Raw genomic sequence first — 24,187 nt, 5'->3', positions numbered from 1 at the left:
AAAAAAAAAAAAGATTCCTATCCCTCTCCACATCCTCCCTCAGCTGGATTTGCTGGATTCTGCTTCTTTGATAGCCAGTCTTAAAAGCAAATATTCATAAAAGAATATAATGGTAATTGCCTTCATTGTCCTATCCTTGCATTTAATAATATCTTAGTCCATTGAATGATCAAACATATGCTTTGCTGTCATTTTCTTATTTCTGTTGTCCATGTTTAATGACAGGTTTCAAATGATTATATCTTATTTGTTTTCTAATCCAAATTGGCCCCAGCCCTCAGCACAGGCTATCCAGTACTCTTCAAAGTAAACAGTAGGCTATGCACATCACAAGATTCATTCATTCTCAGCATGAAGATTCAGGGAAAGTAAACAAAAAGTTAAGGAAAAACAGGATACTATTACAGAAGTAACAAGCTTCCCAATCAAAGATGTAGTAACAGACTTAGCTAGTGAGAGTAGCAAACAAAGCATAGAGAAGATCATGTCTCAGCTACAAACTCTTTTTCTAATTCTATTGTAATTCTATGAAACATCAGTCAAATGTTAGCTAAAACAGCAGAAATCTGGATGATGATGAGTGTGTTTACTTTATCTTATGTGCTTCTTTCTAATTCCATCTCTACTTAGCACAAGTTTCAGGACATTGCTCAAGCCTAAGGGTGAGCCTAAGGGTCACATTTCACCTGTTACTTTTCCATGTGTAAAGAAAATCAGACCAAAGGCTGGCAGGAGAGGGGGAATATAACACTTTCCCCCTTCTTCTTTCTCATCCAACTTCCTGGTCTCAACTGGCTTCATTTCCTCACTCCCTTTAGGAATCATCTGCCCAGAGATTTAGAAGCAGGCGTGTAAAAGGAGGACAGAGTGGAGTCGTCACAGACCTGGGACTAACATGGCTCTCCAGGCCCTAGGGAAGCACGTCCCCTTGCTTCCAAGATTGTGCAGTGCACACTTGAAATGCCATTCAATCGAACGCCATGCTATTAAATCTTAAGCAATTAATTATATTTTTTCTTTCAGAGAAAAGAAAGCAAAGAAAAAGAAAACAAAAGAAAAGAGAAATAATGGCTTTATTAAGTGGAAAATGGGGGAATGGAGTATGAATTTTTTCCACCATTAGAATCAAATGTTGAACAAAATAAGCACAGGCCAAAGAGCAGATAATGTTTAGGGATCGGTCATTCAGATGTGTAACTTACACCACAGTGGTACAAACTGTACGGAAAAGGAAGTTTTCAATATCAAAATTCAGTTGGGAGAATTAACATTCTGGCACTATATAAGTGCAGGTGACCAGAACCAGAAAAAACTACAATGCCCCCATAGTATTAGGAAAGTGTAATGAAAACAAATATTTGTTACGTAGTACATGAGTTAAGCAAATATTAAAATGAAAGTATAAATTTGAGGCAAATAAAAAAGCAGAAAAGCATAAACAATATAGTATCAGGTCATGATAGCTAAAATAAGTATTAAAAAATAATTAAAAAAAACATAAATTACAAACAACTCAATTCTAACTGGTGAGCAAACTTGTACCCATGTTTACGGAGTAAGGCAGCTACAGAGAAGGGTCTGCAAAGAGGAGCTCATTCATTCACTGGCTGAGTGATATAAAAGCATTTTGTGCTGACTCTCACTTGCTTAGATCAATTAATCCTGTCCCAGTGGGCATGCTAGCAAGTGTGCATTGACTAAATGAATCCTCAAATGCCATGCACGTTAACCTTGTGTTAAAGTCCTGTCCGTGACTGCTTTGAATAAATATAGAGAATTTAAATAAGTAAAAACTTGTATTTTTTGCATATGTGGACTCAGATTAAAAGCCAATGAATGTGCAAAAAAAATGAAATAGCTTAACCATATTTCTGAAGGAGAATTATCTTGTTTACAGAACCCCTACAAAAGTTCTCAAATGTGTTAAAGTTTGTGAATCAGTGGTTGCTAATAGCCAAAGAATCTTTAGTTCTTCTTTCTCCCTTTTCCTTCCTTCCTTCCTTCCTTCCTTCCTTCCTTCCTTCCTTCCTTCCTTCCTTCCTTCCTTTTTTCCTTCTTTCTTCTGTCTCTTTCTTTCTTTCAATTCGCCTCAGCAGGGTATGAGATGGTTAGTGCATGAACACTTGCTCAATTCACAAAAGATGAGTTTGAGTCCCCAGCACTCAGCAGAAGACTGGGCATTACTCCTAGTCAGGCTTGGGGGTGCGAGGGGGAAGAAGTGGTATGTGCAGATAGGCAAATCCTCTGAGTTCCTAGTCAACCATCCATTAGAAAATGCAAAGCTTCCGGTTCAGTGTAGACTCTCTCTCAAGGCATTAAATCAGAGAATGACAGAAGACCCTCAAAGCCTGGTGCTGTTCTGGTCTCATATGAGCACACAGGGATGTGCCACCAGCACACTCTCTTCTACCACAGACACAGAAACACACACATGTATAACACATATACACAAACATACACACACAGGGACATGCACACATAGCACAGATAAATATTTTCTCACAAACACATACAATAGAGAGACAGACATATGCAGACATACACACTCTTTTTCATGCAAACATATACACATACATACACACACTCACACACCACTATCTACACACTTTAAAAAAAATCCAGTCAGGAACAACCATATAAAGTATGTTAATAACATATGAATTAAAATGAAATATCATTTTGCACAATGCTCTTTAATAAGCTGGTATTTTACAAAGAAGCTAATAGTTCTTTATTTACCCTTTCACTGAGCCTTTGGTGAGCTAGTTCAGGCTTGAGAATCAGAACAGCAAGTAAATAGTGCTGTAAAGGGAAGCAATTTTACATTCTGCAGGATGAATAATTTTGAGGGGCTTTGCAGTTAGAGAGAATGGAGATCAGCGTGCACCGTTCACTGGAGATTTATAGACTGATTTGGCCTAAAGGAACGACAGGACTGATGACTCTGAAATAATAAACTAGGCTCGTCTAGAAGCACTTGAAATAGGTTCTATGAAATAATTTTTAAAAAATTTACATGATTGTGTTTTAATCTCACACTAAAAGTTGTAATTGCTAAATTAGAATGTCTATACCCTACCATCAAATAAAAATTATAAGTTGCTATTATTATAGTGGTTATATTTCAAAATTTACTCTTGAATAAGTACACTTATGCTTGAAATTTATTAATAATCATATTTAACTCTAATATTATTTTAAAAGTACTTGACATTCAACATTTTATTTAAATATATATGTACAATGTCTACTTTTGCCTTGTCTAGTATGGCAGCCAATGGTTACATGCTGTTCTTGAACTTAAAATTAATTAAATGTAGTTTAAAATTTAATGTCTATGGTTAAGTTGTCACAATAGAAGTGAATCTTTGCCACATTTGGCTAGCAAGCTCATGTTTAAGTGCCAACCTTATGAGCAAGACAGGAATGATCCTAGGTTAGTGTGCTGTTCTGTTATAACTTTTTTGAGAATTAAAGTTAAAGCCAATTATAACATTAAATGAATTTAAGTCCCTTGTGAAAATATATTAAGAAGTCCCACTATTGGGAGTAACCCTGTGTGGAATATGAATCCTTTGCTTTGGTTACTGCTTTTCTCTCTGAGTGTATTTTGAGAATAAATAATTATTAGACCAAGTAATGGGTAATTTCTTTCCCTTCATAGTTATGTGAATTTTCCCTTTAGTGATTGGTCATAGATGTTACTTCTCATATTAACATTTTTAATGGCATTTGTTTATTTCTCTCTCCTCCAACTTTAGTAACATAGCTCTGATTGTGTTTACTAAGGTTGGTTGATTCTAAGTAATCTCAAATGACTTCTGGGAAAAGTTTTCATGTCTGCAAACTTTTGAAAACATTGCACATGTGGCAAAATATGTCCCAGAGTTCAAATAGGAGCTAGAAACTTCTAAGGTAGTTTGCTATACAAATTAATTGAAGCTCTTTTTCTGAACATGACAGAGTGTCTCTATTGAGCTGTGACATGTAATAGCTGACAAAGCAAAAAACAATAAGTTTGACATAAGGGTTACCATTGAGAAAGGGTTTGACATTATGAAAGTACTAGATAACATCGCTGGTGAGAAGCACAGATTGAAATATCCTAAGGGATTTGTAAGCTGTCTCTAATGACTTGTTCTAGAACACTGCTTGTCAGGTCAGCAGCTATTCTGGCAAATTCATCTTGCTAGAAATGTTACATGTATGAGCTAAAATAAATTTCTCATTACTGAGTGACACAGTTTTAAGTTCACTTGTTTTTGTTTTGCTTTCCAAAGACCCATAAAGCATTATGATTTTTCTACTTCTTTTTGAGGAAATGCCTTCCTTATAAAGTTCGGAAGGCAGAGAAACAGTGAGGCTGTGTGAAGAAAGCGGGCAGTCAGAAATTACAATTGAATTTCAAAACACTAAGTTGGAGGAGAGAGAAACAAACAAATGTCATTAAAAATGTTAATATGAGAAATAACATCTATGACCAATCACTAAAGGGAAAATTCATGTAACTATGAAAGGAAAGAAATTACCCATTACTTGGCATAATAATTATTTATTCTCAAAGAACACTCAGAGAGAAAAGCAGTAACCAAAGCAAAGGCTTCATATTCCACACAGGGATTACTCCCAATAGTGAGACTTCTTAATATAATTTTGCAAGGAACTTAAATATTTATCTACATCCCTAGCACAAGTAACAGTAAATAATGAGGCTCTAGGGATCGTCTCATTTCCTGGAGTTGGGGAGTTGAGGGAGAAATCATACTTCGTATTACACAAGCCTTGGGTTATTCTATTTTCTGTCACTAAAAAGTATGTATTTTTTTCCTTTTCAGCTGATTAGTAAATGGAGCTATGCTTTTCTTACACTGGAACTGATGAGATACACTGGTGCACTCTGCACCATCAGAACAAATTCTTAAAGAGATTAACGTTTTCCTGTTCCTGGAGCGATTTTAAAGTAGAACTTATCTTTTCCAACTGTCTTCCTTCAGCACAGTCTCACGTAGCACCAGGAGGGAAGCATTAGAGATTGCATTTCTTCTGGACTTTTTTTCCCCCGAGGGATGAATAGTGAGGTCAGGGCGAGCAGTGGATGCATTGCAAGCATGCAGCCGCATGAGAGCAGTGGATGCATTGCAAGCATGCAGCCGCATGAGAGCAGTGGATGCATTGCAAGCATGCAGCCGCATGAGAGCTGGTCGGCTCTAAATTCTGAGCCTGGCTCAGTTCTGTGAAGTGAATACTGAGTCCAAAGAGCATATATAATCTGCTCTCAAGATTTATGTGCATTTATTTATTTATAGAATATCATTTATATTTTGGAGAATCCTTTCCCCTAAAATTATCCCTTCACAACATGGTTTTACTTCCTGAATCTCCTTTTAGGACCCTTCTAAGCACAACTGCACAATTAGGGAAAAACCTAACGTAATATTGCATATAAAAAGACTTTTATAGAATATGAGAATTACTTTGTATTTTTGTAGGTTTGTTCTCTAAAGTGCATTCTTAGCAAGCAGCACATAAGCCATCTTCCATGGATGGAAAGGAACAACAAATAAACCAAAGCCAGTGTTCCCTTTTCTCTCGTTGAATAACTGACTCCAGTCATGCCCGATTTAACTCCCCTGAAAGGAAGAATGTGGGAACACCACTCCTCAAATGGAGGCCAACCGTGACTCTCCCGGGCTCTGAATCTTATTTAAGGGCTCTGTCAGGAAGCCTTTATATTTCCTTACACACACTAATGTATCTTTGCTTTGTTCTCAGTACAATTAAGTTTCTGAAAAATCTGCCTTGATTTAAAAATTTCCTCGAATATTACCTATTATAGTCTCTGTGATAACAAGGAGAAACCCAATGGAGGCTACACACGTTCTTCACTGAGTAGAATTGTCACTTGTAACAAATGCCATCCTATGCCAAGAGAATCCTTGAATGTTAGCAGCCACATTGTTTCTTTGGAGAGTCTAGTTTCCACTTCATTTACTTCTTGCAATTGAGAGATGACACAATTAAACAGAATCATCTCAACTCTGTCCCAAGCAGTGCATGTACGTGATAAATTAAGTTCACCCCTAATGAAATAAAGGAAGAACTTGAAGACGGGAAAGGACATGACCTACTCTCTAAATGTATTTTATTATTACTCCTGGCTTCAAGTAAATACATTTAAAGGAGCAAACAAACACTCTCAGGATCAGTGCCCCGAAGGATTCACCAGGATTATTTTGGCAGTAGAAGAGGTTTAAAAGTCAGAATGCTCAGAAGGTGGTCAGAACAGCACGAAACACAGCCGGCACTTTACCCTTCTCCTTTCTCTTCCTTGCTTAGATGCTGTGATAAATGTAGGGTCTCTGCACATGCTAAGCACATGAACTAGGTCTAAGTACATCCCCAGCAGCATTGGAATCTGCAAAACTAATTAACAACTGTGCAAATAATGAATGTTCTCGCACTCTACAAAATATAAACAATACGAGCAAAAATAATATAAACGAAAAAGGAGAGACGTGTCTTCTTTGGTAGGTGCAACTTCACTTTTTTTTTAATTCTCTAGTTTGATCAAATGTTTGTTCAACTATGTTCATAGCAGCATTATTTGTAATAGCCAGAACCTGGAAACAACCTAGATGTCCTTCAATGGAAGAATGTATGAAGAAAGTGTGGAATATATACACATTAGAGTACTACTCAGCAGTAAAAAACAATGACTTCTCAAATTTTGCATGCAAATGGATGGAAATAGAAAATACTATCCTGAGTGAGGTAACACAGACCCAAAAAGATGAACATGGGATGTACTCACTCATAATTGGTTTCTAGCCACAAATAAAGAACCTTCATCTGGCGATGGACCCACACTGGAACACTGGACTGAGCTCCCAAAGTCCCAATGAGGAACAGAAGGAGGGAGAAGATGAGCAAGGAAGTTAGGACCAAGAGGGGTGCAACCACCCACGGAGACAGTGGGGCTGATCTATTGGGAGCTCACCAATGCCAGCTGGATTGTGACTGGAAAAGCAGGGGATAAACCCGGACTCTCTGAATATGGCGGACAATGAGGGCTACTGAGAAGCCAAGGACAATGGCACTGGGTTTTGATCCTACTTCTTGTTCTGGCTTTGTGGGGGCCTAGCCAGTTTGGATGTTCACCTTCCTAGACCAGGATGGAGGGGGGAGGACTTCGGACTTTCCACAGGGCAGGGAACCCTGACTGCTCTTCAGACTCGAGAGGGAGGGGAGGGGGGGAGGGTGGGAGGAGTGGGAGGCTGGGAGGAGGTGGAAAATTTTTTTTCTTTCTTAATAAAAAAAACAATAATAAAAACAATAAAAAACAATTAAAAAAACAAATACAAAATGGCACAAACTTTATTTCCTCATAAAATTATTTAAAATAAATAAACAAACGTGGAAATTTGTAAGGCTGTCAACTAAATAATTTGTCACTGTTTCACATCCATTTTGCTGCTCTTGTTACTGAGCTCTCTCTGTAAAACAGAGCAACTACACCAAAGAGCCCCCAAACAGCAACAGTCAAATGTGCTTGGCCTTTTCTCTTACCCTATATTTATTAACTCAGGAGTAATGGGTATAAACAAACCCAAGAGGAGTTATTAATATAAACCAGTATTAGAATTAACAAGCAGCAGTTAGGATAGTCTCGCTGTAGTTCCCCTGATAGACATCACTGTCCTTAGACTTGACCCCAATCAAGGATCAACTTTCAGTTACCCTTCTTCTACCTACTGGGGATTTGCTGGATCCTGTGGACAACGACAAATGCATCAGACAGCCCGACTTTCACTGGATGGTTGGTGGAACTTATCTGTGTGACCAAGACAGGTATCTAGAAAAAGAAAAAGGAGATTTCTTTGTGTTAGACATGAATGGCACTCAGGCATAGGGTTGGAGTTATCATGTTTACTGAATAAAATCAGAAAATGGAGATGAGAGACTAGAGAATAAACATGGAATATCATAGAAAATAAGAAGACAATGCCTTGGAATCACATCAGGTTAGGGTTATGTATGAAATAAAGTCACAAGAGCTTCTGGTCAAGCATTTCGCAACCCAATATTGACAGAAAGAGGTTCTTGCAAATATAGTTGATATTACAAGCCATGAAATTATCACACACACAAGTCCACCATGACTATTGGGAGCTATAATTTCCATAACAAAAATTCTTTTTTATTATTTATTTTAATACATGACTTTATTCTGTATTTGATTTTATAGATTTTTTAAAAACTCCTGTCTATTGTCTTCTCTACATCTGTGAATAAATAAATAAATTAAAAAAAACCAAAAAACTCCTGTTTATAAAAAGTCCGGTATACATAAAGACCTATAAAAATAAGCATATCACATAACATATCTTTAATTACATCATCACCCATTATTATATCTGTCACATGATACAAGGTTGGGTAATATTAGAGTTAAGCCAATCAGGTGCAATGCTTATTGCTCTATGTGGTTGTTCTAAAGGAAGCATCTGGGAAACTTATGAGGAGATATGGGATGTCTCAGGGTATCGTGCCACAATTACTTAACAACTTGTGATTAGGTTTTATTCTTTTTAAAATCCTATTACTTCCTAATATAACCATCCTGGTGACCAGTCTATTATGATACGTGGCATCTCCTTTGGGGGACATGTAGCATCTAGATTCCCATGAAATGCCCATGGAAAAAACTGATCTATTGATTAATACTGAGCACTGGTTTTTAAGTTACCAAATAAAATCTATTACCTAATGTTGTTTCTGAACAGGACATACACTGGACCATCATTTAAAAGACGGAAGAATATGACCGAAACAAAGTAAACAGGAGAATGCCACTTCCAACCGTCACTTCAATATGATTCCCCCAAGTTCTAAAACAAGATTATCTCTCAATTCAACAAAATATCCTTTTACAATTTCAGGTGTCACAGGAATTCAGCTTCCTTTCTTCATATTGCTATTCTGTTTCCTATGGTAAATACAGTAACATAGATAAAATATATCCTTAAAAAGCTAACTTTAGCATGAGTGACTTAGTGTGTATGTGTGAGTGTGTACATGTGCATGTGAATCACAGCATAAATGCAAAAGTCAGTTGGCAGCTTTTAAAGATACTATTCTTTCCTTCCATTTTCTTTTGAGGCAAGATCTCTGTTATTCTCATTGGATTTTGCCGTCTTGCTATGGGAGTACTGGGGTTGCAGATATATGTCAGCATAATCCAGTATGGAGAAGATGGAGGCAGGAGGGTTAGAAGTTAAGAGTCATAAAGGGGTATATTTTGAGTTTGAGGGCATCCTTAAATACATAAAACTATACTGAAAATATAATTTCTAAAACAGGTAATCAAAATAACCCAGTTTTCCTTATAGGTTATTTATGTTTGCCATTTTGTTACAGTGACAGAAAATTAACCAACATACTTTATATTATATTATATTAATTATACTATATTATATCATACTAATATATTAACTGTATTACATATAATTTATTGTGTGATATAATATATATATATAATTTAACATGTGGCATGTTGTATAATATGTAATGTAGTATATTTTGTTAGTATACTATAAAAATAATATAATAATTTTATTATATTAGTACCCAAATTTTATAGCTAACATAATGTAAAGGGTATTTTATATAGATTCCCAAGTTAAAGAAGACAAAAAAATGGGAAAACATACAAAAAACCTTGTTGAATATTTACATTTTTACCATTTTTAGAATAAAAATTAAAGTTTCGTTACTAACATTGGTCACCTGTTTCCAATCTCTAACACTGTGAAGTTATAGGATTCTCTTCTTCCTCTCCCATTTTCAGGATGAAACTGACATAACCATCAAGCGAAAGACCCTGTTATGCCATAAGACATACCTTGTATACACAGCAGACCATGCTTTCCAGGTCGTGTATCTTAGCTCCTGCATCCTTCTGGCAATTTAATTTCCAGACTGTACATCCCAACTTTTCTAACTCGTTCCCAACTTGTTCCATTCAAGTCTCTTTTGTTTTAATTTTGCTTTCTCCATCTCTTTCCTTTCTTCTTTCATAGTTTATCTTTATGCCTACCCTTTTCCTCCAGTGTTTTTGCCTGTGGTAGATTAATTATACTCATGGGCTCAATTTAAGTTTTCTCCAGTCTGTATTGATTTATGACTTTGTAACAACATTGTACTGTAGGGCCGGCAATATGACAAAAGCAAACACGAAGAAAAAAGTACTAGTGGACTTTTCATTTCCTTTCTTGATCTTTGTCACTGTCTGGAAAATGTATATTGTTCATTTATGATGTAATCAAGATACAAAAACATTTTGTTGTTCTTTTGTTTGTTTTTCCCCAGAAGAGTTCATCTTTGCCTAGTCAACTGCTGGTAAATCTCCCTGCTAATAGATGATACACAGGAATTGTGTATAATGACACATTTGAAAGTAGCATAGCCCAATCCTGATCAGCAGAACCACCAACTAAATTAGTTACCACATAAGTAGTAAGAATGGGATTGATTTTAGCTTTAAATAGGGTAATATGTTACATAGCCAACCTGAACAATACATTCTCTATTAGATTAAATAGTTGAGAAAAAAATTTATGCTTGTGTCTACATAAAATAAAGTTTCTCTGAAATTCTACTAAAAACATTAGAATCTTCTAGTAAAACATTAAGGACATTTTCAATCCTCAAACTGTTTTGTGTTGTGTGTGTGTGTGTGTGTGTGTGTGTGTGTGTGTGTTATGCACACCTGTAGGCATATGCATATGTGGAGAACAGAGTAGTGTTTGAGTGTCCTGCTCTATCACCCTATACCTTACTTCTTGGAGACAAGGTCTCCCTGGAACATGGAGCTGGACTGGTGCAAAGCAAGCCTCCACAATCCTCCTGTCTCCTGTTCCCACAGTTCCGTGGCTTCAGATGTATGAAAAGTCACCCAGAGATTAAGTGAGCATTAAGATTTAAACTAAAGTCTTGTGTTGTTCAGCAACTATTTTTTCCTGTGGAACCACCTCTCCCACAGATGCTTTGACTTTTTCAAGTTTCAATAAGTAAACTAAGTGTTAACAGTGATTCAAACAAAATTATAAACTAAACATTCTTCCTTTCTGTACAAAGGAAAGTAAAAAAAAATCCTCATTTTCAATCAAAAGACTTATTTCAGTTTGTCACCAGTCTTGAAATGTGCACATTCTTGAAGCTTTGATTTCGGGACATTCAGTTTGAAAAGCTCTCTCTTCTGTGTATTATCCCATTATGAGTCTTAATGTAATAGGGGAAAATAGAGTAGAAAATAAATTTCTAAAAATATCTCCTACCCAGAAATGTATAATTAAAAAGTTATAATATTCTTGCTATTTGATAAGGTAAGCCAAGATACATTCATTCATTCATCAGATATAAATTAAGATATAGTGTGTAGCAATGGATTAACCAGAATTACTCAGAGAACAAAGCAAAGACCTTGTTCTCATGGAGATTTCAACTCACAGGATATAGACTGATACCACAACAGGCTAAAAAGACAATAACACAGACTACCAGAATGAGCTTGGCTCTCAGGTAGGTGATAAAATAAGGTGAATAAATAGAGAGTAATGGGGGAATGTTGTGAAATATCTGTTTAACCAGGCAAATATGTGTTACAATTGTTTATGCTGTATTTGTTATTTGTTTGATAATGAAAAGATGTGTTGCCATTTTTTTTTTAGCTTGCCTGCTTAAGGCACCTGATTGGTCTAATAAAAAACTGAATGACCAGTAGCTAGACAAGAGAGGGATAGGTGGCACTGCACGGCAGAGAATATAAATAGGAGAAGAAATATAGGCTTGGAAAGAAAAGGGAGAAATAATGAGAGGAGGAGAGAAAGAGAGACATGTCTGGGGCAAGAGGCCAGGTAGCCATCAGCCAGCCCGACAAAGAGAAAGCAAGAAAGTAAAAGGCAAAATTTTCCAAGGCAAAAAGGTTGATAAAGAGAAACAGATTAGTTTAAGTTAAAAGGGCTAGCTAGAAATGTGCCCAGGCTAGACTGAGCATTTAAAACTCTGTGTCATGATTTCAGAGCTGCTTGGTGGCTTAAAAGAAAAAGCCTGGAGCACGAGGAGGGGGTGTCTCTGTAAGGAGGAGAGTTGGGGAAGGTGTTTCTAATATGACTTTGCATCAGAAATGAAAGTAATAGAAAGAGCCTGCCATGTGGAACAGTTCTTGGTAGAATCCATCAGATGTAAATGGCCTGAGGGAGTTTAGTAAGTGAAGTATTATTTTTCCTGCTGTAGCAGAGAAAGGAAGCAAGGGATGGGAGGCTGAGAGGGGCAAATCACAAGGGGATATTTATCCCTTGGAAGTTATGGCTATGGCACTAGGTTATATTTCAAAAAGCTTGGAAAAAGTAGCTTGGACATGGTAATGCCCACCTGTAAATCCTTCAGTTGAGAAGTCAAATCAGTAGAACTGAGAGTTCCAGACTAGCATGGGTTTCATAAAATGACCTCCAAATAAAGCAAAACAAACAACAACACCAATAAAACCAACAAAACAAAATCCACTTCCATAAACTAGTCCAAGTTCAAAAACAAAAGTACATAAGAGAAGATTTTGAGGAGAGCTGTATGAAGAAGAGGGGGATTCCTTTACATTTGTACAATGAGAGAAAAGCACAGTGGCTGCCATGGAATCAAGACTAGGCAGGGCAAGGGAAAAAAAGAAGCTAATCAGGAGGGTATTACAGCTATCCAGGGGAGGGCGTGATACCTGGTCTACAGGAAGCAAGGGAAGCCAAAGGATAGATCCTTGATGGACTGGATCCATACCACTGTCAAGAAAAACTTTACAAGGGAACTGAGAAAAGTGAGATTGAGTTGGCCCCATGAGTTTGGTGTCAATGGCAAGAAAATCAGTTCTGTGCATCATAAGAGATGTTATGTTGCGGCTAGAAGCCAAATATGAGTGAGAACATCCCATGTTCCTCTTTTTGGGTCTGGCTTACCTCACTCAGGATAGTGTTTTCTATTTCCGTCCATTTGCATGCAAAATTCAAGAAGTCATTGTTTTTTACTGCTGAGTAGTACTCTAATATGTATATATTCCATACTTTCTTCATCCATTCTTCCATTGAAGGGCATCTAGGTTGTTTTCAGGTTCTGGCTATTACAAACAATGCTGCTATGAACATAGTTGAGCAAATACTTTTGTTGTATGATGGGGCCTCTCTTGGGTATATTTCCAAGAGTGGTATTGCTGAGTCCAGGGGTAGGTTAGAGAAGCTAATTAAGAAGGTGAACCCAAAGAAAAACATATAAGCATCCTCCTGAATATTAACCTTCATCAGGCAATGAAGGGAGACAGAGACAGAGACCCACATTGGAGCACTGGACTGAAATCTCAAGGTCCAAATCAGGAGCAGATGGAGAGAGAGCACGAGCAAGGAACTCAGGACCGCAAGGGGTGCAGGGATGCAGGGGTGCACCCACACACTGAGACAATGGGGATGTTCTGTCGGGAACTCACCAAGGCCAGCTGGACTGGGTCTGAAAAAACATGGGATAAAACCAGACTCGCTGAACATAGCGGACAATGAGGACTACTGAGAACTCAAGAACAATGGCAATGGGTTTTTGATCCTACTGCACGTACTGGCTTTGTGGGAGCCTAGCCAGTTTGGATGCTCACCTTACTAGACCTGGATGGAGGTGGGCGGTCCTTGGACTTCCCACAGGGCAGGGAACCCTGATTGCTATTTGGGCTGACGAGGGAGGGGGACTTGACCAGGGGAGAGGGAGAGAAATGGGAGGCGGTGGCGGGGAGGAGGCAGAAATCTCTAATAAATAATTAATAAAAAAGAGAGAGAGATGTTATATTGTTCAGCTTCAGGGAGATGGACATCATGTAGCACATAAGAAGGATGTCCGCTAGGCATGCAGAGAACACTGGAAGCCCCAAAGTACTGGAGGGAAAGGTATGGAGGTTGAGGAATCAAAGAGGAATGGGAGTGGGACAGTCAGTTTACAATATTGCCACTGACTTCCTACGATCCTTTAAGATGTCATGGGCTCCAAGAGTAAGTTGCTTGAATTCTGATGCTTTGTGCTGATTAAATATTAACATGAAAATGTACAAGGAGTTTTCAATTTCCGACATTTCATAGAAGTCACCAGAGCCTTTTGATGAAATAATTACTATCTAGGTTTTGAAATGCTGCTTTTGCCAATTGGATTAAATACCTAATAGCATCAGAGATTAATGAAGAAAGATGAAACTAAGCAGCCTTTCTCAGGTGATTCATATTGAAATAAATCTGTATTTCTCTGCTTAGTATTCACATAGCCTTTCTTCTCCGCCTTTTTGGGGTGTATTTTTTTACCTATAGATACCAAAGACTATGATTTTAACTATGGTCAACGAATACGGCTGAGCTCATTGACAGCAAAAAAGAATGGTGTGTAGTTTCCTTGCTGCCTTTGTGAAGGTTAATAGCCTTCAGAGGGAGGGATTGTTAAAAGCTACATATAAAATAAACTGCCCTTCCTTAACAGTAAAGCAATATCTCTCTCCTTCCCCTTCTCTCTCAGGTGTGTAAAACCTATTTCACTTATCATACAAAATTTTCAGGAAAATATATCTTATTGTCACCTAAACTTAAAATATGAAGTATCTAAGTCAGTAAATCAATGATAAAATAATCTGCCAAAATTCCCAAAATCTTTATTAGTTATAGAAGCTGTATTCCTAACCCTTTCTATATAGAAACTTTCAGTGATCTATGGGTCAGTCATATTGGGGCAGCAACAAGAAACTATGAACCCCTAACCTGAAGTATTTTATCTTACACAGAAATGTGTTTCCGTTGTCTTTCTGTGTCTACAACTGCTGTTATTTAATGATTGAAACAAACCAAATTGGAAATGGACCTTTGTGTGACATGTAGTATAAATTCCTGAGAAGCAGTTCGCAAGTGCACAGTTTCATACCTAAACAGAAAGGATGTCTTAGTGCCAAACAAAATATGCTTCCATTTCGGCTCGCCCAAGCATCCAGAATCCTCTCTTTTCAACATATTTAATTATTTTCTTAATTTTACAAGTTACAAAGAGTTTATTATTTGATGCAAGGTTTCCTATGGATGATATATTGGGGCAAATTAAGAAGGGAAGCAGGCTGATACTGGACAAAGTTATGGCAGAAAAACGAGGACTAAGCAAGGCTGAGGCAAAATATCCTGGCCTTAGTAAATGATTCAAAGATAAAATCTACTTTGTTTTCTACATTATCATGTCAATCTTGTGGACACAGAGGCCCCGCACTGTTGTCACAACCTGGGCTTATATTGAGGTCTCAGTATCGAGGAGACCTCTAGAATTGGAGGTCATGGAATTTTTTCTCCCTGTTCTTTGTTCTGAAACGTTCATTTGTTTTCATTATGGATGCTGCTATCCTTCTAATGGGCTGCGTAGGTCTCAGCCGGAGCTTGACTGAAGAGTGTGTTCGGAAGGGTGACTATCAGAGCTGGGAAAGATTAATGGAAACTTCATTTTGTCCATTTGCTAATCAGCAATAAGGTGTCTGGTCATTTAGTATCAGAGACAACAAAAAATGTCCACAAGAAACCAAAGCTTTTTAATTTAGTATTTTATGTGTATGAACCTTTTACCTTTTATCTCATTTTTCTGGGATGATAGACCAAATTTCTCTGTTATTCAATAGGAAATCTAATAAACACGCACGCACACGCACATATCTTCAAACTCTCTTTGCTATTAACAAAATAATACATGAAGTAAAGATATTGATGCCAAGTTGCCTATAACTATATTTGAATACAAGAGATTTTATTTAAGTTTAACTTTAAAATCCTTCTGATTTCCTGAATATTGTTAATGATCCACAAAAATATTTTCATTCCTTTTGCCTTATAGTTATTGAGATGATCAATAAACTTGACCACATGAAAGCAAAATAAATTATAATTTAAAGATGAATTTGCAGCTTAGTATAGGGTTACATGCTTACATTCAGCACACAGGAGGCTGGGGCAAGAAGGTTATGAATGTGAGTTTTGTCTATGTTACATATAGCAAGCCACCAAACAGAGACAAAACAGCCAATCAAGTAATGTAACAAGCTATAGCCATATTCTGTTTAAAATCTGAAAATAAATAGGCAATTAATGCTGATAAATAAAAAGTAACCTCTTTATGGAAGTGGGCTAGAGACTTTATTTCTACACAAGTTAATGTGGACCTAGGGTAAGAAATAAGAAATTATAAAAGGAAAATCTGATGTGCACATTTTCATCTATTTTACAATATGAAACACATGCAATTATTTTAATTTGAAATGTTCTAATATATAAATGCTGGCAACACACTTCACAAACTGTTGTAAACTCTGATTTAAAGGTTGCTTACTACCAAATTGATGAATCAGAGATTAAACTTCATACAAAAGAAGACAATGAAGTGGAGGCCTTTATTGTCACAACCTGACCCAGAACATTCACTCCTGAGGTGGGGATTCGCTTTGAGAAGAAAGCAAGATAAAGGATCTTGCTGAAGCATGACCTGAGAATAAATAGGATAGAAGAGATGATAGAAACTCTATGTCCCACACTTGGAGGAGAGAATTTAAATGACTCAGGACTTTAACCACAAGGGCCCAAGAACTCTTCGATTATGGAGCAACAGAGCAATGAGAAAATATATGGATTGATAATTGGTGAGAAAAAGTGCCCTAGGTAACACCCCCTCACCATCATAAAACATTAAAAGGAAGGCACAAATAAAACAAGCACACACAGGAATGCATACCCACACACATACACGAATACAGGTGCACACGTACATACGGTGCACACATAAGCACATGGAAGAACACATGCACTCACATATAGGCTCTCATAAATGACCTGAGAACAACATATGCAGCTAGATTCAGGGCTAGCACTACAGACTGCTTGGTTCTAAACAATTTTCCCCACAACATTGATTTTTTTTCCTAAGTTGCTATTTTATTTCATTATTTATTTTACCCACATCATTTGTTATCACAAGACAATTAAAAGTCATTCAGTCTAGCACTTTTTACATTTGGAGAGGAAATAGAAAGTTAAAACATCAGGGACTTTTCTATATGGATAATTAAACAAATATATGAAATACAATTTGTATACACTTAAAATTCAGAGAATCATCTGTGTCAACATGTTCCTCATAAGTATTTTTTAACAAAGTTTACATGAGCATTTTTTCCTTTCTGATTTTCCAAGCAATGATCTATAGCTCCTCCATACACAAACAGACCATATATATGTACATGTATGTATAGTGTACATATATCTTACATGAAATATATACATATATCACTTTTCTACTTACTGATTTCTACTTTCTGGTCATATATATGTATGTATACAATATGTATTATATTTGCACAGGTCATTTTTATTCATATAGCAACCAAAATAGAAGACACTTACTCTATACATAAATGATGATAGTCTCACTATTGAGCTTTTTTCTTGGATCTCCTATCTTGTCCTCATAAATTCTATGATTCAACAACTGTTCATCCTGAAAATTTCTAGTCTATAACCATGTATGAAGCATCATTATAGCTTAACTAAAAGGAATAGTCCTCAAAGAAAAGAATTAACTGAAACCCACGACTGGAGGGTTTCAGCAATTTATTAGCTATGCTCTCCACCAAAGTATTTAATGCCATACTGAGGAATATCACTTTTAAATACTTCAATGGTAGTATAGATCAAAAGTGATTTCACTTGACAAATAGCCACATTTCTCCACTGTGACCCTCCTCTAAGATTTGCTTTTGAAGGAAATTGGTGTGCTAGGTCATTTTCTAAGCTGTGTATCTGTTATCTATGATGCTCCTGTACATGTGTGTGACTTTTTAATTTCATCGCAATAACCCAATGGTCATAATTGTCTCTTAAATGAATTTATCAAATAGAAATAATCAAATTTATATTCATTACAAAGAGTCACTTCCTTTTCTAATGGATGCCCAGAGTATCAGCAGAACACCTTGTTCAAGTGTGGAAAGATGAAGCGGGTGAGAGAAAGTATGCTCTAAGCTAAAATGGTGTACTCGGGGAGGTGGCATCACTGGCTGAGATATCAGACTTTAAAGCTACACTTTTGAGATAATACACCTTTTAGAGGTGTATTCTTTGTTAGATTACCAAGAGACTCCAAATTTCAGTCCATGCCAGTTGTAATAAGGCAATTCTAGCCTCTCAGAAGCTACTGAAAATAATATAAAATTTTGGGGATTTGGGATCATAGCTAGTTACTAGCAGAAAAAGAATTAGATATTTGATTTTTCAATTTTATGCCATCTATGTATTTTTTTTTTACATAGAGGTTCTTCTTGTTGAAAAATAGTAGTGAATAATAGGATAAATGTTGTGGAAAGGCCAGCCTCCTTTACCTACTTCTCAATGTGAATGATAATGCAAAAACAAACAACCAGAAAAGACAGTTGAGAATAACAAGGTAAGTGAGCCAATAATACTGGGGAAAAAAGGAATTTGTAAGGAGACAAGGTAATACTATACTTAGATCTATCATTGTGTTAAAGTTTTGTTTCATAATTCTGGGAAAGTTACTTAACCTATCAGAATACTTAAGATTTCTTTCCTATCAAAACCAAATAGGTACCATTTGTTTTTCTGTGAGAGACATGATATCACTTTAAGCATAGAGGTTAATGCCTAGAATATAGGAACTGCTTAAAATAGGCCAGATTTTTAATTAACTTTGGAATTTTTATTAAAATTAATTGAGACTGACATTTACTTGTAGATATGACAAACAAATTTATTCTATTTCATGTCTACTACTAATACCAAACAAGAAAAGCAGATTAAATATGAAAAGAAAAAAACCCCAGAAAATTAGAGGTGACCATCAAATCTCATGGCTTGAAAGGTCAAGACCTGGAGACATGGAGAAAAACATCCACAGAGGCAAAACCACTTCTACTTTCCCTGAAGACACCTGTCAGTCATAGAGAAGACTGAGAGCCTGGAAAGATAATAGAACTTCTGCTGAGAAAAAGTGGCTTCCAGTGTCTAAGGCAAAGGATATAGAGATACTCAGGCTCCTTTAGATATAGCTAAGAGACTACAGTCCAAGTCAAGGCTACATAGCAGCTCACCAGCCTCAAATCTGAGTAAGTCTCCACTGAGAGTTTGAAGTATTTGTCCAACCTCAGTGCCAAACCAGGAAAGTAAGTGTTCTCTAGAGGAAGATAACATTATAATCTTGAACATATCACTTAGCACTATATAAAGAAGGCCAAACATTTGATCAGAAATTACCATGCAAGAAGACATGACTGATGAGAGAAAATCCAGAGGAAAAAGACGGAGGGATAAATATACAAAGAGATTCATAAGACTACAGACAAGAGCGAGTACAAACTCTGAAAGGGATGTTATTCATATTCAGAGACATAGATGTATTGTTTGTAAGGTGTTTGATTTTCTCAGGTAAGTCTGCAGTTAGTAAAAAGTAAAAAAAGTGAGTACATCTAGATTGAACAGTACAGTTCAGCAGCAGTTGGTAATTCAAAAAGAAATATGGGTTTTCCTAATTTGGCTTTACCCCAAGTAAATTGTTTTGATATTAGCTAAAATAAGCAACCAGATGACTATAAGAACCTGCAATTTAAAGCAGGATTTCAAACCTTTGGTTTAATAATGAAACCTACCACCTCAGAAAAAGGAACTATCTGAAGGAATTTATGCTGCTACTTCAACTCTCATGAGACAGCTGCAGAGAACATCTGGGCACTGCTGAAGAAACAGTGAATGCGTGAGCAAATCCATTCCAATCCACAGTTTAGGGAACAGCAGCCATTCCCTAATTCAGTCCTATCAGAAGCAAGATTATTATGGGAGGTAAAAATGAATTTTCTAATTTATTGATCATTCCTTATCTACTCAGCATCATAAAAAATTAATGCTGTTGAAAATGAATATTCTGGAAGCTTGCAGACATGGAGGTCATGTGAGTGGTTGGCACGCGTGGCACAATTGTCACTAAAAGAATCATATAATAAAGATAGCAATGGAATTCAATTTTTGCATGAAAAACATTATTGGATTTAACTTGAAATGGAACTAAGTCCAATACTTGTGAATTTATTCAAGGAAGATTTTTTTCTTCTCCCTTACTCCAAACACAGCACAATCAAACAAAGCTGTCCTCAGCATGTAAAAAGCAAGTAAGGACAGAGGGAATTGTGCTTACTTTTCTCTTTACAATTTCAGTTCTTGATTCAGGGTACATAGAATTTTATTATTTACAACACATCTTGTTTCAATCATGGCTTTACAGACTAACAGGAATAGCTCTACTGACTATGCTTATGTTTGTACAGTGTGGTAGAGAACAATAGAAAGGATTATTAACAGAAACTATCTATGAGAATTTATTGAAAACACAAATAAATTGGTTTATGAGTTGTTATCATAGTCTCCTGGTGGGGGGGAATCAAGAGACTAGGAGCACCAAAAAAAGAGATCTTACGCTAGACTATACTTTATCTAATTGTGTGTCTCAAGCATATCATTTAATTCTTTTTGATTCGGCTTTGTATGTTATAAATAATGATGTATGACATAGTTTTATAATCAATCCACAAACATTCATTACACACCTTCTCTGATGCTTTGATGAAACAGTGAAGTTATATAGTATCCAGGGATCATTGAACAGCTAGATACTACATGTGTAGTTGAACAGCTAGATATTACAATTGTAGGTGAACATCCAGGTGCTACGTGTGTAGTTGAACAGCTGGAGAATACATGTGTAGTTGAACAGCCGGATGCTACATGTGTAGTTAGTTGAATAGCTGTATAATACATAAGCACTTTGTAAAATGTGATAAGCTTTGCAAAGCACTATTTTTTTGGGGGGTGTCACAAACATTTTTCTTAAAGTGCAGGGAACATCTACTTGCTACCCGAAAGGCAGTTTATGTGTGTAGGCACACATATGTGCATGTGTGTGTGAATGTCAGAGGTCTTCCGCAGATGCCATTCTTCGGGAACAAGTCACCTCATTTTTCTAAAGAGGGTCTCTCAGTGGCCTGGAGCTTGCCCAACAGTTTAGGCTGGCTGACCAGTGAGACCTAGGAATTTGTCTGTTTCTCTTTCCCCATAAATTTATACCCATAAATTTAGACCCATAAATTTATACCACCACACATTTTTTGTTGCTGTTGTTTAAACACAGGTTCTGGGGAATCAAACTTAGGGCCTCGTGTTTACATGGAAAGAACTTTATCAACTGAACCATCTCCCTAGCTCTGCAAAGAAACTCTTATTTTGGAAAATTTTACAAAATAAGATTCAGAAACATTTTTTTCTTGTGTTTTTTGAAGATGGGTCCTAGGACTTTGTTTATGTTAGACAAACATTCCAGCATTGAGCTACATCCCTTTTAACAATATATTTACACAGATAAATGTATGACAATTATCAGAAATAAAAGGAAAGAAACTGCTCTCCGAAAAAAAGTGTAGAAAGGCAAATAACAGCCAGCAAAGCACCTCTGTGAACTCAGGACAGAGCAGAGATGTGTTGCCCCAGTCCAGTCCAGGAAGTCAAGCAATATCAAACTGCTTGTCAGTATAAAAGTCCCCATGGCAAACCACAAAAACCACAAAAGAAATTTTTCTTTGAATAAAATGGACAAACATGGAAAAAAAATAGAAAAGCCAACTGAGAACAGAGGGAACAGAAGAATTAGCTTGAACCCTGCAAAGTGAGACAGACCTCAAGAAGCATGTGAGCAAGACGGCAACTTAGATCATGACCACAGAAGACAAGGCCAGGATAAGAACACAAGTGTCTGTCTGACACTGTTGACAGTGGGTAGGATGGAAGGCATCAGACTTAGTGACCATGATCTCTTCAGAAACAGTTTAAACCAACAGTGATAATTAAAACAATTGAAAACTACCATTCCTGGGTGTTGCACTGACAGTCCAGCAAACCCCTTAGGGTACAATAAACCCTGATATGTATGTAAGAACTCTTCTCAGAGAACTATTCCTATCCTCCAGGGAAGGTGACATAAGATTGCAGTGGGCAATGATATCTAGATCTAGCTCTGGACAAAGCAATTTAGATAAGGACATATATCATTCTCCATCTGCAGAGTGCCCCAAGGAAATAAAGTTTAGTGTGGAAAATCTTTTCCAGAGAATGAAAATAACCAACATAGTCAGTAGCTTTTAAGAAAACTGTTTTATTTAGTTTGTTTTATAATGTTCACTTTTTTGGCATAGATAGATTTCATAGAGATGACCACAGTGAATCCTGTCTTTGTTATCCATAATCTTTTGACAACGAGGGATTCTTTTATCAAAAGAAAAGACAATTCTCAAATTGAAAGGAAGATATAGATCTGTATTACAACTACCCATTAACTATGGTTTAACCACACTCACTAATAATTTACATTGTCAGAATTACTCTTGTAACCACCAACTGCCTTAAATTTGCATCCGCTGCCCTTGTTACTTTATTTGTATATCCTTCATCTAGGAGACCTCCATTATACTGTCTGGAGAGTTTGGAATCAAGTGCTTTGTTATTATAGTCTAAACATCCTACAGAGCTTATGGCTACAATTTAGTAAATTCCATTTGTCAGTTTGTTAATATGAAATAAGATACAATTTAAGTTCTCTTGTTCTGTTGGTCAGTAAGGTCCTAATAATTTTAAATCTACTCAAATCTAAATCTATCAGATTTTAATGAACATTAGCCAGAAAAATTATAGGGGTTACTTTCCTGGCACTCCGAATACTAAATCACCCATTTTCATGTCAACTAATATTTGGAGATCAGAGTAAAATAAGAATCAACAGGCCAACCCCAACAAACCTAAAAATATGAATAATTATAGAGATAAAAAATTCTTAAAAAGTCAGTTTCTTTTCTTATATTTTTCTTATAGTGCTATAAATATTCAATAATTTCATAAATTTTTGGGCCATAATGTCAATAATATCAGAAAATAAAATAAAACAATATCCCAAATTTCAACCTGTAGCCCTAGGTAAAAAACAATGCTAAAAAATGGTATCTTTATTTAGTAAAAGAAACCAAGCAAATTATTTGAAGTTCCTGATGACAATATCTTGACATTTCAAGGATTGGTCATGGTCAACAGGAAGAAACATCTTAAACTTGTCACTTACTTCTTTGTATCCAAAGATGATGCGTCCATCCATGAGGAGTGTTGCCTGGAATGTGAAGCTGCCCAGGTTGTAATTATCCTGCAGGTGGACATGGTCCCACTGGACAACAAGTGCTGTGCCTGGAACCCAAAAGAAGAATGAAGTAACTCCAGGAGAAAAATACAGGAGCCAATTCTGGAAGAACATCCATAGGCACATTTATCTAGATATCAAATCAGGTCATTATGCCATTTCAATTTTATATGGGCAATTGGGATTCTGTTACACACACACACACACACACACGCACACACACACACACACACACACACACATGGCTCCTGCCCAGTATGGTGGAAGATAATTTCACTGATGTTAACGGATGCTATCTGCTTCGATTTCCATTTTCATGAGGAACTTTCTAAACAGCATGGTGAATTGAATGAATTTCAAATACTTTTGACAAATTCTAAGAAAGAACACTTTAGAAAAGCTAAGCACACACATAAAAACATAACAAAGCCTTTTGAAACTCACAAGTTTACTCTTCTACTGAAGGGGTCACTTTTACAGATAATGGGACTTCTCTTTTATATGGACTGTGCCTGTGTTTCCTTCCATCTTTGCTGCTTTGCTTTCAGGAGCCTAGAGAGCAATCTACAGGGTCCTGGGCTGATTCCTGAAGCCCCCTTGAAGGACATGGGCTGAAACTACTCTGGTGTACATCTTACTCTTGGGCATTAATCCTTCTGTCTTTATATAAAATTCTTGAGGCAAAATGTCAATTTAAGAGTGTCACCAATGAGAATTCATGCTTTGGTTTCATTGACATTTAACATTCTTTAAGAAGACAATGAACAGCTATGACCTTCACTTTGCTCTAAATGTTGATTTTTAATCTTTGGTTAAACATGTTACATATAATATGTTTATAACACACACACACACACACACA

General features: G+C 36.5%; 1 protein-coding gene across 1 annotated transcript in view; it reads right to left on the bottom strand.

The window, feature by feature from the left end:
* Plxdc2 (plexin domain containing 2) overlaps positions 1-24,187 on the bottom strand; it is a 384,159-nt gene that overhangs the window by 77,579 nt on the left and 282,393 nt on the right. Inside the window, exons 6-7 of the mRNA XM_026783054.1 lie at positions 23,254-23,372; positions 7,753-7,852 (exon numbers count right to left, since the gene is read on the bottom strand). Of these exons, the coding sequence (XP_026638855.1) occupies positions 7,753-7,852; positions 23,254-23,372 (219 nt within the window). The remainder of the gene's footprint in view (positions 1-7,752; positions 7,853-23,253; positions 23,373-24,187) is intronic.

This window comes from Microtus ochrogaster, chromosome 16 (genome assembly GCF_000317375.1).
Source record: "Microtus ochrogaster isolate Prairie Vole_2 chromosome 16, MicOch1.0, whole genome shotgun sequence".
Taxonomy (NCBI): domain Eukaryota; kingdom Metazoa; phylum Chordata; class Mammalia; order Rodentia; family Cricetidae; genus Microtus; species Microtus ochrogaster.
The sequence above is the reverse complement of the archived record's forward strand: the minus strand, read 5'-3'. Positions and strand labels throughout refer to the sequence as shown.